Genomic DNA, 13,290 nt, shown 5'->3' on the forward strand with positions numbered 1-13,290 from the left:
GCATTAATTTGTTACCAGCTTATGAGATGGTAACAAAATTCACCGGTTACAGGAGTATACAGAATGCGAAAGGATTTAAAAATTGACAGGAACTTTATTTACCGGTTACAAACTTTTTATTACCAGCGCGGAATAGACCTGTTACAATATCTTTGGTAACGTGCAGAATAAACCTGTTAGTTGTATTTTCAAAACATTGTTTCCTAACAAAAGCTCCATCAAACCAACCAAGCTACCAACGGAGAATGAAGCTAACAATCTTGGTTCAATTGGACCAAAACGGCAACGCTGGTCAAAGGCCTACATGGTTGTGGTGGAATTGACTGCAACGCGCAGGTGTCCAACGATGAAGGTAATTAAACACGTAAACAAGCATTATTTATAATGTGGATTTAAAAATGCAATCATAAAATTAATTAACCGGTAATATAACGGCGCCGTTAGTCAGAACCTTCTCTAAAGACGACTTCGAACACTTTTGCATATCGTTACTGCTTTTTACTCTTTGGCAATGTGTTGAATTGCTAGCTGTCAAAATTTTTTGCGGCAGAACAGTGGACAAAAGCATCACGCACATTGCAGCCTTTTACGTTGTTTATCGTTTTGGTTTATAATAATAATATTGTGTTAATTGTGAAAGCTGTGTAATACGCGAAATAAAGGGAAAGTTGCGCTGGTAATGAATTCATATATGAAATTGTTCGAAGATTTCCTCCAGCGCAAAGAATGCGATGGAACTCGCACAGCAGCGGCTGCGTCTGAAGACGAAGATATTGAGGTAATAATGATTGAAATGAAATAATTACAATAAGTATTTTATAAAAAAGGATATAATAAATTTATTTGCATGTAGAATATGTAGATAAATATAGTTTATAAAATATCTAGATTTTTTTTGTTTATAAAATCATGGCAAAATAGTGGTGAAATCACCAGTTGATCTACTACAAATTGATAAAAGAAATAATAAAAGACAGTGCTGCCACACTAAAAAATAGTTTAGGATGCTTTGTCGTTTATACGTGCATTATTCAATGGGCCCTGTCACACGGTCAGTATTTATTGACGTGATCCAAGTATCGCGATATTTATTGATGTAGTAGCATACAATATTAATGGATTTCTAAAAATTTCGAAATCTGGATCGCGCATCGCAATACCGTCAATAAATATTTAACGTTTAGCATTTTCAAAACGTGATCCATATATTTCGGCAGTACATCTTGTATTATCATTTTAAAATAATTATGGAATGCATTATCTGTAAATTATTCGTATCAAATAAAAATATTTTCTTGCGATAGGATAAGCGTGCAGCACAAAAATTATGCAAATACTGACGCGATAAATATTGAACATGTAGCATTCGTGCGCGATCCATCAATCCATCAATATGGATCACGATCCAAATATAGTGATAATTACTGACCGTGGCCAATAAAGAATAATATATCGCTACCTAATGGTGAAAAGGTGCGAAGTCAACTTTTTTGTTTTCAAAATTTAGAATGACGGATAATGCGAAACTGCATCGTTTTTTTGTTTCCTTAATAATTTCAAAAAATGGACCTGGTACCTTTTCATTTTTAGGTAACGATACGTATATTCAATAGAACCTTGATGAATTCCTACGTTTTTCCGTAATTAAAGAAAGTTCTTATTATTACACCGCTTAATTCCGGTTATTAAGTTGATAGTATTCGAAAAAGATAAGGTAAGAAATTTGGTAAACAATGCTATACTTTTGCTATATTGTTATAAAAACGGAGGAACCATTGCCTTTATGCCGCATCCGAATGGAAATGGATTTTATGAGCAGCTTTTTATGGCAGACATTCGCCTGGAGGTTTGCCTTTGCTGCACAGGGGCGACTGCTATAGAGTGGTACTATGCTCTCTAATCATTAAGCCACAAAAAAAAGCCATACAAAAACAAATTTTTTTTAAATGCTGCCTTACCAAGAGTAATATATGTGTATTTTGATTCATGGTGACGCTAGGTGCTAGTAGCTATACGTGTACAAATTATTCTATAAATACGTTTTGTAAACTAAAGTTTTAGTAAAAGGGATTTTTAAAAGCTTTAATTTAATTTCTAATTACGAACATCTGGCAATCCTTCTACCGACGCCATATTGCGAAAGAAACCTGAAGAAAAAGTGATTTTGTCAATAGGAGTGTTGTGAATATAGGAAGATTGTAATAAATAAATTATACAGTGTATAATTGTTTATTATTAAACAAAATGTTAGCTTTTATCGCTAAAACAAGCAAGGCAAGATTGGTTTAAGCAAAGTAATTTTTAAACGACATGCGAATAAGGAACAAGTTACATGAATACAGAAAAAATAGTACAAGAATCATAGACACGAAAATATTTACTTAAATAAAAGAGCTATAGATATTAGCAAAAGTGGCAAACAGTATTGTAAAAAGCGTACCGGTGCGGCCAAGAGCACCCGTTGTAACACTGTCAACGGCGCCGTCTGGGAAAAGAGTAAATTAATTCTTATTTCCGTACATTCGCACACGATCTTCAAAAGTAACACAAATAGAAATTTAGCATTTTTGAAACTCTACGCTTAAAATGTACACAGAGCTTTTATTTACCTTTCAGCGAAAGCTGGGCCAAATTTTTGCTATAATTTGTTGAAAAACCCTAAGGTAAAGTTTCCGCATTTTCTGGCAAACTTGTAATTTTGAGTTGTGCCACCTTTGAAGATTGTGTGTCATATGTATACGTTTTCCTTGAATGAACCTAATATTACATAAATTTACCAATTGTTGTCTTTAACTTACTCAATAATATAAAAATAATATTACAAACATCCTACTATAGAAACGTCCTATCTCACACCGTCGCTGAAATACAAACGTAATTAACTTGCATAAAATGATGTGAGAACTTATGATTCGATGAAATGTATCATAATCAATAAAAAAGTGAGTTTTGGATTTTTAGTTAGTTACGGCTTTTTATATTTCTGCGACGATGTTAGATAGGGCCTCGATATTAAGGTAACAAAATATTTGTTTTACTTCTGCGACCCAACTATGTATTGATTTTCCTGATTAGTATTTTAGTTATTAAAAATCACCTATGAGATAGTTGTCACTACAAAAAAAAAATTAAAACAATTAAATATTTATAAAATAATTATTGGAAAATATGTTGATACCAATGTATGTACATAAATTCATTTGTTTACATGTGTACATATCCTATTTAAATATTTTTAGCATCAGATTACAAACCTCCAACCTATTAGTGGATCTGTAAATGCAATTAATAATAGTGGTGACGCCAACAACAAAATGGAGCATAGCTATACGCGAGATAACACACGGACTTTAGGAAGTTTTAGCACCGGTTTGTCTCCGGCTCGAACAATTTTGGTTCGGCGTACACCACAGTGCCCTTCTTGCCACACTCATCCACTCGAAGAACATGATTTTGACGAATGCAACCAAGCTGATGTACCCACGTACAATGAAATTGCAGCCAAAGAAGCAATGAATGAGTGCTCTCGAATTGCTAAATACGTCAAGAACAATAATCCTGACGATGATGACTGGGAATCACGTATTAATCAGTATGTTATAATTTTTCCGCAGCACAATTTCAAACTCACATCTATATTCCTTAAAGATCTGGATGGAGCAACATGCAAAAGACACTATTCAGTAAAGTTGCAAATATCTTGGACAATGATCAGCTGGGACGTCTGGCGAATGCAAACCGGCAAAACGAACCAATGCAGCGTCGTTCCGTGGTCGATAAATCAGCTAGTCGAATGCGTAAGGCTTTAGCTGCTGTCGCCTGGGATTCGCGTCTCACACAATGGCTGCATTTTCTACTAATGGACTCTCTGCCTTCGACATATATGGCCTCATACTTGGATATTTTACAGACTCTGAAATCAAAACTACCATCCCTCATGGATAAAATGCTGTTTGGAAGGCCACTTAACGTTAGTCAAGAACTTTTGGCGCCGGTAATGAAGAATAAATGGGAGCCCGTCGCCAATACGAAAGTTCGTAAATTAACTCAGAATGCAGTCATTGTTGCCCTGCCCTCTGTACCAACAAGTGGTCCCGTTCCAAACAGGCTTCAAAAGTGGTACCATCAATTGGCAAGCATAACGCAGATTGTACAAGTCACTTTACCTTCAAATGGCAAGTCCAGTTATAACTACATATCTGTATTTTTATATAATTGCAAGATATGCTACATAACTTTTTAAACTCGATGTGTACTTGCAGTTAGCCATATTGCTCGGCAGCCGTTAGAGCAAGTTGCTGAACAAATTGCATCACTCACTAGAGTTAAAATACAGGAGCTTCGAAATGAGAATCCACAGCGCAGCATTATTTTGATTGGATTCAACGCAGGTTCTGCTTTAGCTTTGCAAGTGGCTATGTCAGAAAATGTGGCATGCGTTGTGTGTATGGGATTCGCATACAATACATTTAACGGAGTGCGTGGTACTCCAGACGACCGCATATTGGATATAAAGATCCCGATATTATTTGTGATTGGCCAAAACTCGGCGAAAACAAGGTATGGAAACATGGGAATCAAAAAAATATTAAATGTAAATAATTTTTCTTTAGCACGGAAGAAATCGAGTCGCTACGTGAAAAAATGCAATCTGAAACCTCTTTAGTGGTGGTGGGTAGCGCTGACGATGTATTACGTGTGCCTAAAAGCCGCAGAAAATTAGATAACGTTACTCAATCCTTGGTGGACGCTATGGTTGTGGTATGTTTAAATCTCAAATTCTTTGATATAAAAAATTAGCTTTATTTTTCTTTTGTTTTAAATTAATCAGGATGAACTTTATGAATTCATCAAAAAAATTCTAACCAATCCACCTGGTCCACGCATTCCCACTACAATTTCAAGTTTGGTACACGCTAAGCAAGGTCGAAATGCTACCGGTAATACCATTGGTAGTAGTAATACCGAAGGCAACACGAAGATTAGCGGTGTTCAACGCAAGCGCAAGAATGAAGCAATGAACTCCGATCAAGAGCAAACTCCGGTGAAAACTAAATGCGTTCAACCAAGTATGTTATTTGAATCTGTCTAATGCATAAGCATCACCTTCTGCTTTGATTTCATCCAACTTGTAGTATTTATTTTAGTTATAATTGCTCTTCTGCTAACACATAATTTTCGAAATTATGTAATTTCATGAACTAACCAACATAAAAATGCGATATTAACCCGAATTTTCCACATCCTTTGCCATTCCTTCCATATCCAAGCCAAACCAAGAAAAGTAAAAATCCCTGATCCATTCCAAGTGAAGCGAAAGGGTAAAAAACGCATTTCGATTTCATTAATTTGTTTTGAAACAATGTAATGTAATGCTTTTGTAACTTTTATCCGTTTTCAGTTGGCCGACCGCGCACTCGTCCATTGAATACGACTACATCTCCACCAGCTAAAACTTCGCAGTCGTCATTGCTTGGCATTGGTAACACTTCCAAAGCTTCTCAACAGCAAGGGCAAAAGTCTCAAATTTCGCCCAGCACTGCCATTACAAATGAAGATCTGAACATGGCCATACAATCAATATTGGGTGATTCAAATGAACCCGACGGTTCGATACATAATTCGAGTACAGAATCATCACAGGGAGCACATAAGATTGTAACAAACTACGAAATTGTTGCACCATCTAAGTCTACTCCAATAAAAACTGCATTATTAAATCCTCTGCAAAACAAGGTGATACCACCTGGTGCCAAAATAAAGATGATACCGTCGAATCAGTTCGTACAACTTAAGCCACCAATGCAATCTCAATCAAAAATTTATACAATTAAGACCGCGTCCATGCAGCAAAACAACGCTTCTGGAAGCACATCCATCGGAAGCATTGTGTCGACATCTCCAGCCAGCGGCACCGCTGCACATCACCAACAACAAATTTTCACTTTAAAATCGCCCAACGGTCAGACGACTCAGTTTGTGACAGCCGCACCACCTGGCACTTCTAATCAGAAATACACGGTGGTGAAGAATGCCAGTGGTAGCACCACACTGCAACTAGCTAACACTGGTTTAAGTAACGTTAAGTCAACAGCCACGACCCTCATTTCAGGCACATCAACATCTAATTTGGACCTGTCAAACATAATCGATATGCCGATTGTGTTTGCTGACAATGACGGCAACCTCTCGGATTCTGTAGGTGCACCTGCTGCAACTAACAAGCCAGGTAGGCTCGTGTAAGCTTTCATAAATTATTTTTTTTATACATAAATAACTTTCTCCCAAAGCTAATACTTCCGGTGTTGGCCAGCTGATAATTAGCCAGAAAATTATTAAAGAGGCGAATTCTTCTGCATCGAGCGACGCTGGTGTGTCGAGCACCGTGAGTACACCGCCCAAGACTGGAGGTGGCACGTATATAATTAATAAGACTGCCGGCAGTCCACTTTTACAACATACAGCCCAAACGTCGGTTAATAAACAAAATAAGGTGGTATTCATCAATCGTAACACAATGAAGCCATGCCCGAATATCATATCACGATCAAATATTGCACAACAGTTGCCGAAATACACCAAAGTTGTTGTTACCAATCCGAAGACGTCTGCAACAACCCTTGTGCCACGACCAGCCACACAGTTATCTGCAAGTACAGGAAGTGGCAGCAGTGGCAGTACCCCAATTGTATCATCCGTAAAACAGGTAAATTTGCAGACACTAAAGTCTCCAGTGACCATTGGGGCTCGTCAGACGTCAGGTGTATTGAACGTCTCTACAAAGTCACTACCACAAGTACAAATTATTGGCACCACTGTTGGTGGAGCGGCTATTTCATCAACTCTTGCCAATGCTACTAATGTGGCCACTTCAGCAGCCGTAACTGGGGGCAGCGGTATGTTGACAGATCGTCCGCAAATTCGAAATATCGTCGTTAAACCTGGTGGATTGAAGCAAATCCCGGCTCAGTTAAAGTCACAGCTGCTTAATCGTAATCTCACGGTACGTAAGTTGGTCAATATAGTCCCCGCTACAAAGACGGTTGGTGCAAGCTCAACTTCACCTGGTGTAACAATAGTCGCTCAAAGCGGCGGGATGACTTCGGAGGCCAGTGCTTCTGGTGCCACTAGTTCGGGAACTTCTATTCAAACCTCTCCGAAGGTGATCACTTTAAATCCAATTAACCCCTCTGCCCCCACTGGGAGCACTGCATCTGGCACTAATAACAGTGCTGCTGGTAGTACACCAAAAAATGAATGACTCTAATCCAGCAGAGGCGGATTTGCCGATTGTTCATCTTTAACCTTATTTTATCATCATATGAAGAAAATAGTTGTAAATCGTTTAATTTCCACTTGGTCATGCTATTTCGTAGTTTAACTACTTCCACATTCGACCTCCCAAAAATAAAAGAGTATTAATACTTACTAAGTCGTTTTTGTCTAAATCCTGACATTTTTTATTTACATTCTTATCCACATTCATATTTATCAAAATGCATTCGTACATAAAGACTGCGTTTTTTTATTATTGTTTATTGTGCAACACGCAACTGGTCTATCTTTTTGCTCCACAATTTAATACTAGACATTTGAAAGCAATTAGAATGGCGCAATCTTGTATGCTATCATTCTTGGTATACGATAGGGTGAAAATGACTCGAAGTGAACTACTTCGCTTGGTGAATATTAGGGATGTGCCGGGTACCCGGCTTATCCGACCGTTTTTCTATTATCCGACTATCCGTCCGGACACTGGCTAAAATCCGGCCGGATTTCCGGATTTCGATTTTAACATCTATGTAGTTCAGATTTGTTTTTGTATTTTTATAATAAAGGCCACTAATATGAGTTGCATTCGATTTTCGACTGTGGTCGAAAGTGCTTATCGAAGCTCTGTGACCACACGTGTGTTTCACCAATATACGAACAGCGGTAGTGGAGCAATTATTTCCACGCAAACAGTTTCATTCGTTGAATCGTTTTTATGCAATGGTCGGCATACTAGCGCATTCAAATGATTCAATAAAGGCCCGTCCACATCAAGAATGATAGAATACAAGATTGCGCCGATTGCAGCAGAATTCGTGAGAGTAATTTTAGCGTGACGTCATCGTAGAGTTGACAACTGAGAGCGGCGAGAATGAGGGCGACTAGTGATGTGCTGAATTGTCCCCAATACTCGGTACCCAATACTTAAAAAAGATTTCGGTACCCTATACTTCCTTTTCGGTATCCGATACCGATTATTTACATTAAACCCTCGCCATTATATGCATTTCAGGTTTAGAAAAAACTTTCATTACTAATTTATATGATATCGGCTAAAACACTTGAACTTATCGCCACAGAAAAATATTATTTTATCAGTTTTAACCTTAGTCGATCCAAGGTTCAAGAAAAATGTTTTGACGGATGATGAAGCTTTTCAGGGGGGAGATCTAACCAGTTAGCGACAAGTTTCGGATCGATATCGTACTTGTTGGTGTAACAATATTTCATATCATACGTCAACAAACCCGATACCGATTCGAAAATTGTCGCTAACTGGTTATAGAATCTGCCCCTAGGCCTCCAAAGATGATATCGTCAGATTCAGCTGGAACAAAAATACTTCAAACAAGTGAGAGTTTCTCTGCGTTATGGCCTGGAACCGACATATATACATCTTTCATTTGAATCAGTATTAAAAGCTCTATGGCTCTATTGGCGAGTCTCCCCTGAGCCGTTTTTTTCCATATCTTTGGCCTGTGTGCGCTTTTATTTGAAATCTAAATGTTTTGGTACCGAGTATCGAGAGTATTGGATACATTTTAAATCGTTACCGAATATCGATCAATACTTGAAAGTATTGACTGAGCACATCACTACTGCTGTCTTCTCTACTATGACGTCACCAAAACAGCTGATTCTGTCAAAATCACTGAGACCCGAGTAGCGGTATCGTCATCGGCGCCACCTCTGTATTCTCTCCACCGTGGGTATCGTCATCGGCGCCACCTCTGTATTCTCTCCACCGTGAGCGCGAGTAACGCCCGTGCTTGCTACAATGAACGCTTAGCAGAGAATACTTTGGTCACTAAATTAACATACTAGCGGCAGAAAAACCAAATTTTTACATCAATAATTGCATTAAAAAATATATTTCCTGCCCGCATTTGATTAAAAATGAAAATTGAATCACATAATTTTGATTATTTGGAACAGCTGACGAATGACGCGCGCGAAAAGTTGAGAGTTGGTCATCTTTCTGCGTTGTGTTGGCGTTGGCGTTGCCCAACTTTGGTTATGTGGAGACTTTCATATAAATGCATGTATTCATAGTCAGCTGTCGAAGCGACGCCAACGCCAACGCAACGCCAAAGTTGTATGTAAACGGGCCTTNATATATTTCCTATATTTTTTAAAAATGAAAATTGAATCACATAATTTTGATTATTTGGAACAGCTGACGAATGACGCGCGCGAAAAGTTGAGAGTTGGTCATCTTTCTGCGTTGTGTTGGCGTTGGCGTTGCCCAACTTTGGTTATGTGGAGACTTTCATATAAATGCATGTATTCATAGTCAGCTGTCGAAGCGACGCCAACGCCAACGCAACGCCAAAGTTGTATGTAAACGGGCCTTTAGTGGGACGTGTGCATTGCTCAGCTGGCGCTCTTCGTATGTGAAACACTCATGTGCTCAGAGAGCGCTCAGCATTATTTAGGGGTGGCTCACAAGCATGAATATGTTCCGCTCTCAAACCAAATCGTGGTTGCCTCAACTAAGATTTGGTAGCTATGACTAAACCATGTGTTAAAAGAAAGCTTATCTGTATTAGAAGAGCTTAATGACATCCTTTTATGAACCATACGTTACGGAATTGAATTTGTAGAAATATGCTTTAAAAAAATATTTATTAGTATTTACCAAACCCTTCAACTAAATTAACGATTTGGTACAACCTAGATGAATATTAGAAGCTTTAATATATTTAGTTATAATTACCAACCCATGGTAGAAGTTCCCAAGCCTTGGTAACAGTTCCCAAATATTGTCAAAATTCGGGAACTAAATATCTTTAGTTGTCAAAACTAATCCCTTTTCTCAGTGTAGTAATTAGTAATTATCAATTAATACTTGCATCCGAAATCTTAATAATGATTTAGACCTTGTCAACGGGTGGGCTTCTAACAGTGGACTGGTCATAAACCCCAGCAAATCACAATGCATTGTTATACATAAGAAAAACTTTCGGCTCGACAGCTTTGACAGTGTTACGCTGAATAATTCTACAATACGGTATGTTGACTCCGCCAAAAATCTTGGCATAATTTTCAACGGGACTGTAACCTGGAACAACCACATCTATGAAGCGATCGGGAAAGTTTATGAGATGCTGCGCTCTTTATGGGCCACTCAATATTTTAGCCCAATCAAAATCCGCCTATTTCTTGTTAAAAGTTACCTGATACCGACACTTTATACGGTTCAAGAATTGTTTGCTAAGTGTGACAGACAATATTTCCAGGTATACATATATACGGCATTAGAAAGCGTGATCATATTTCGAATTTTGCCACACAAATTTTTTAAATTTGGTTTAATGATCTATTAAAGGTAAAGTGTCTTGTAATGCTGCATAAAATTCTACTCACGAATGAACCGCAGTATCTAAAGTGCTGTTTACACTATACCCGGTTAACTAGATCTTCACAGCTGTTACACTCGAAATACAACACCTCAATATCCGAGCGGCAATACTTTGTCCACGCTATTCGTCTTTGGAATAGCCTCCCATCCGCACTGAGACCAGGGAAGCCAACTCGTGGGGAATTCCCTGATTTGCGGGGAATTTCAGTTTACATGGGGAATCGGGGAATGGACCGTGATTTTTTTGTGGGGAATTCCAGTTTACATTGGGAAGCGGGGGATGAACTGCTTTTTGTGAGGAATTAGGTGTAAATTTTTTTTTGCTTCACTAATTTCACATTGATTTAAAAAAATTAAAGTTGAAATTTCTCACCTAGTGTAATAAAATTTCTGATAGCTAAAAATTGCCGTTGATTTTTAGAATTTTCTTTGTAGCACTTGCTTTCATATAATTAATAAACCCCTTTTTTTTAGGGAACCCTTCCTTTTTAGGCAACACCATCAGCAAAAAAATTAGATACCTGAAATTTGCTCTGTTTTACACTAGAATTGGGTGGGCTACAAAACTGCATACTCAAAGTTTTTCTAGAAAATCCAATTAAAAAACTCGACATTTTTACCAAAGTTTGTTGTTTTTTTAAATACTGCACAAAGTCTTAAACTTGGCTTTAAACGGTTATTGTTAAAGAATGAACTATATTTTTATAAAAATAACTCAATTTACAGCCTCATTGCGTAAGTCGTAAATTAGGCTTAATTGTACGACTCGACAACATTAGCATTGTCTACTGTCGTGCTGAAATAAGTAAACGACGAAAATTGTCGAAAACTATGCAGTGCTGCCAAGTTCTTCCGTTTTAATACACTAGTCGAGTGGAAATTTTAGGCAATGACGCTAAATTTTCGATACGATTCGACTCTCGAAAAACGCCTTGCATTCGGCGCGACTCTCGCAATGAGGCTGTTAAATAGCAAAAAATAAATGTGAAAACTTGTCAAAATATGGTCCCACTAAATTTTTTTCGATCTCCAAAAATTTTTTTGTATCTCCAAACATTTTAGCAACCTTGTTTACACGAATATTTCACCGGTGGAGTCCACGATTGTCCACCTGACAGGGACTTCTTTATAAGACTTGAGGAATATCACCAAAACTAACCTATTGGTCTTTCAATATTGTAGTAGATATTCAGTTGAGGGATGCACTGCGACCAGGGGATCTATTGTGCCCTCAATATGGTAGTAAGACCCGTTGTCACATGTGCGGCAGAGGAGTGCCCAATATGATTAGCAAGAAAATTTGGGATCTTCGAGGTCATTTGGAGGTTCTAAAGCCATTCCTGGATAATCCCTAGTTACCCTTCTACAAACCCTCTATGGTCAGAGTTCCTGAAAGAGACTGCTGTGAATTGGATTGACCAAAGGTCCCAAGCATGGTATACCGACGGTTCAAATATGGACGACGAGAGTACTGGGGCAGGCGAATTTGGACGAAAATTCCAGAAAGTCTGCCATTTTTTACACATACCAAACTATATTCCAGGCGAAAGTCTTCGGAATCGATGTCTGTGTAGAAAAATAAATGGGGCCTAATTAAATGTTATATCGGATCTTTCGGGAGGTTAAAGGCCTTAGACTCTTTTAAAACGGCAACAGGCTTGTGGAAAGATGTAAAACTTTTTTGAGCCACTTGGAGGCTCACAATAACGTAACACTGATTGGAGTGATTACAATTAGGGTTAAGCACAATAGATCTTCTTAGGTCGCAGCGCGTGTATCCCCGACGTAATAATCATTATAATAATATTATGTATGTGTAAAGAGACAAACATTTGTGTAAGTCTGTACAGTAAATTGAATTGTTATACGTAGTTTATTTGCTTTTATTCTAGTTACTAGCCGTGTTTCAGTTTTTCTAAATAATATTTTATCTAAATTTTTAANTTTTTATTCTACTAGCCGTGTTTCAGTTTTTCTAAATAATATTTTATCTAAATTTTTAATAAACTTCACATTAAACAAATATTAAAAACTTGAATAAAATTTTGGTAGGTTTTCGTTGATTTTGGTAGGCAAAAAATTTGTCCGTGGCAACACTGGAAGTTAGCTTACTGCCAATATAGAAGTATTACATAAAGAATGGACACGAACAATTTTGGTCAGTCGAAAATCATTATAACAACATATTGCAGAGTTTTCTATTTTATCATCTTCTTTATTAAGCTTACTATATTAAAAAAAAATAATAATAATTCAATTATCTTCATTATAAACAAAATGGCGCAATTTACATTTGAGCCCTCTCATTAGGATATGGACATCCGTTATTGTGACGGGGTCTGCCTCTCTTTGCAAATTAATTTAAAAATTCTGATAATTTTTGATGCCTTCTTTCGTTTTTAGCAATTTTTTTCAATAATTTTCACTGACTGACATATCAGTTCATGGCAAGAGGGCTGTAATGGCACAATGCTAAATCAAGACAGAACAGAACTGTGCCTTTATGTTGCTTTATGAACGGCAGCAAACGATATTGCAAACACTCCTGCATTTAAATTTTTTGATTTATGGAGCCGAGCCCGTAGTAATGATTTTTTTGCTCTCATGCCACACATGCAGGTGGCTTGCCACACCAAGTATTTATAAGGGCAAAAAAA

At 37.6% G+C, this 13,290-nt stretch overlaps 1 protein-coding gene across 3 annotated transcripts; it reads left to right on the forward strand.

Annotated features, from left to right (window-relative positions):
* The first annotated feature begins 289 nt into the window (after positions 1 to 289).
* Rcd1 (Reduction in Cnn dots 1) lies at positions 290 to 7,428 on the forward strand. 3 transcript variants are annotated; one of them, XM_017624755.1, is made up of 8 exons: positions 290 to 352; positions 3,240 to 3,592; positions 3,649 to 4,175; positions 4,263 to 4,560; positions 4,614 to 4,761; positions 4,832 to 5,069; positions 5,402 to 6,229; positions 6,291 to 7,428. In XM_017624755.1, the coding sequence occupies exons 1-8, from the start codon at positions 305 to 307 to the stop codon at positions 7,259 to 7,261; spliced, it is 3,411 nt and encodes a 1,136-aa protein (XP_017480244.1). In that variant the 5' UTR covers positions 290 to 304; the 3' UTR covers positions 7,262 to 7,428. The 3 variants fall into 3 exon arrangements, with proteins under 3 accessions (XP_017480244.1, XP_017480243.1, XP_017480245.1); XM_017624754.1 differs by having other exon boundaries at positions 294 to 778; XM_017624756.1 differs by lacking the exon at positions 290 to 352 and adding an exon at positions 2,138 to 2,496.
* Positions 7,429 to 13,290: the final 5,862 nt, after the last annotated feature.

This window comes from Rhagoletis zephyria, unplaced genomic scaffold (genome assembly GCF_001687245.7).
Source record: "Rhagoletis zephyria isolate East Lansing unplaced genomic scaffold, Rhagoletis_zephyria_1.1 Rzeph_scaffold_03767, whole genome shotgun sequence".
NCBI classification, from domain to species: domain Eukaryota; kingdom Metazoa; phylum Arthropoda; class Insecta; order Diptera; family Tephritidae; genus Rhagoletis; species Rhagoletis zephyria.

Bases quoted from the DNA above. Each gene is read 5' to 3' on its own strand.
- Rcd1 (XM_017624754.1), top strand. From the start codon at position 680: ATGAATTCATATATGAAATTGTTCGAAGATTTCCTCCAGCGCAAAGAA. The intron at 5,070-5,401 runs GTATGTTATTTG...ATCCGTTTTCAG, and splicing joins AACTAAATGCGTTCAACCAA to TTGGCCGACCGCGCACTCGT. The intron at 6,230-6,290 runs GTAGGCTCGTGT...TTTCTCCCAAAG, and splicing joins TGCTGCAACTAACAAGCCAG to CTAATACTTCCGGTGTTGGC.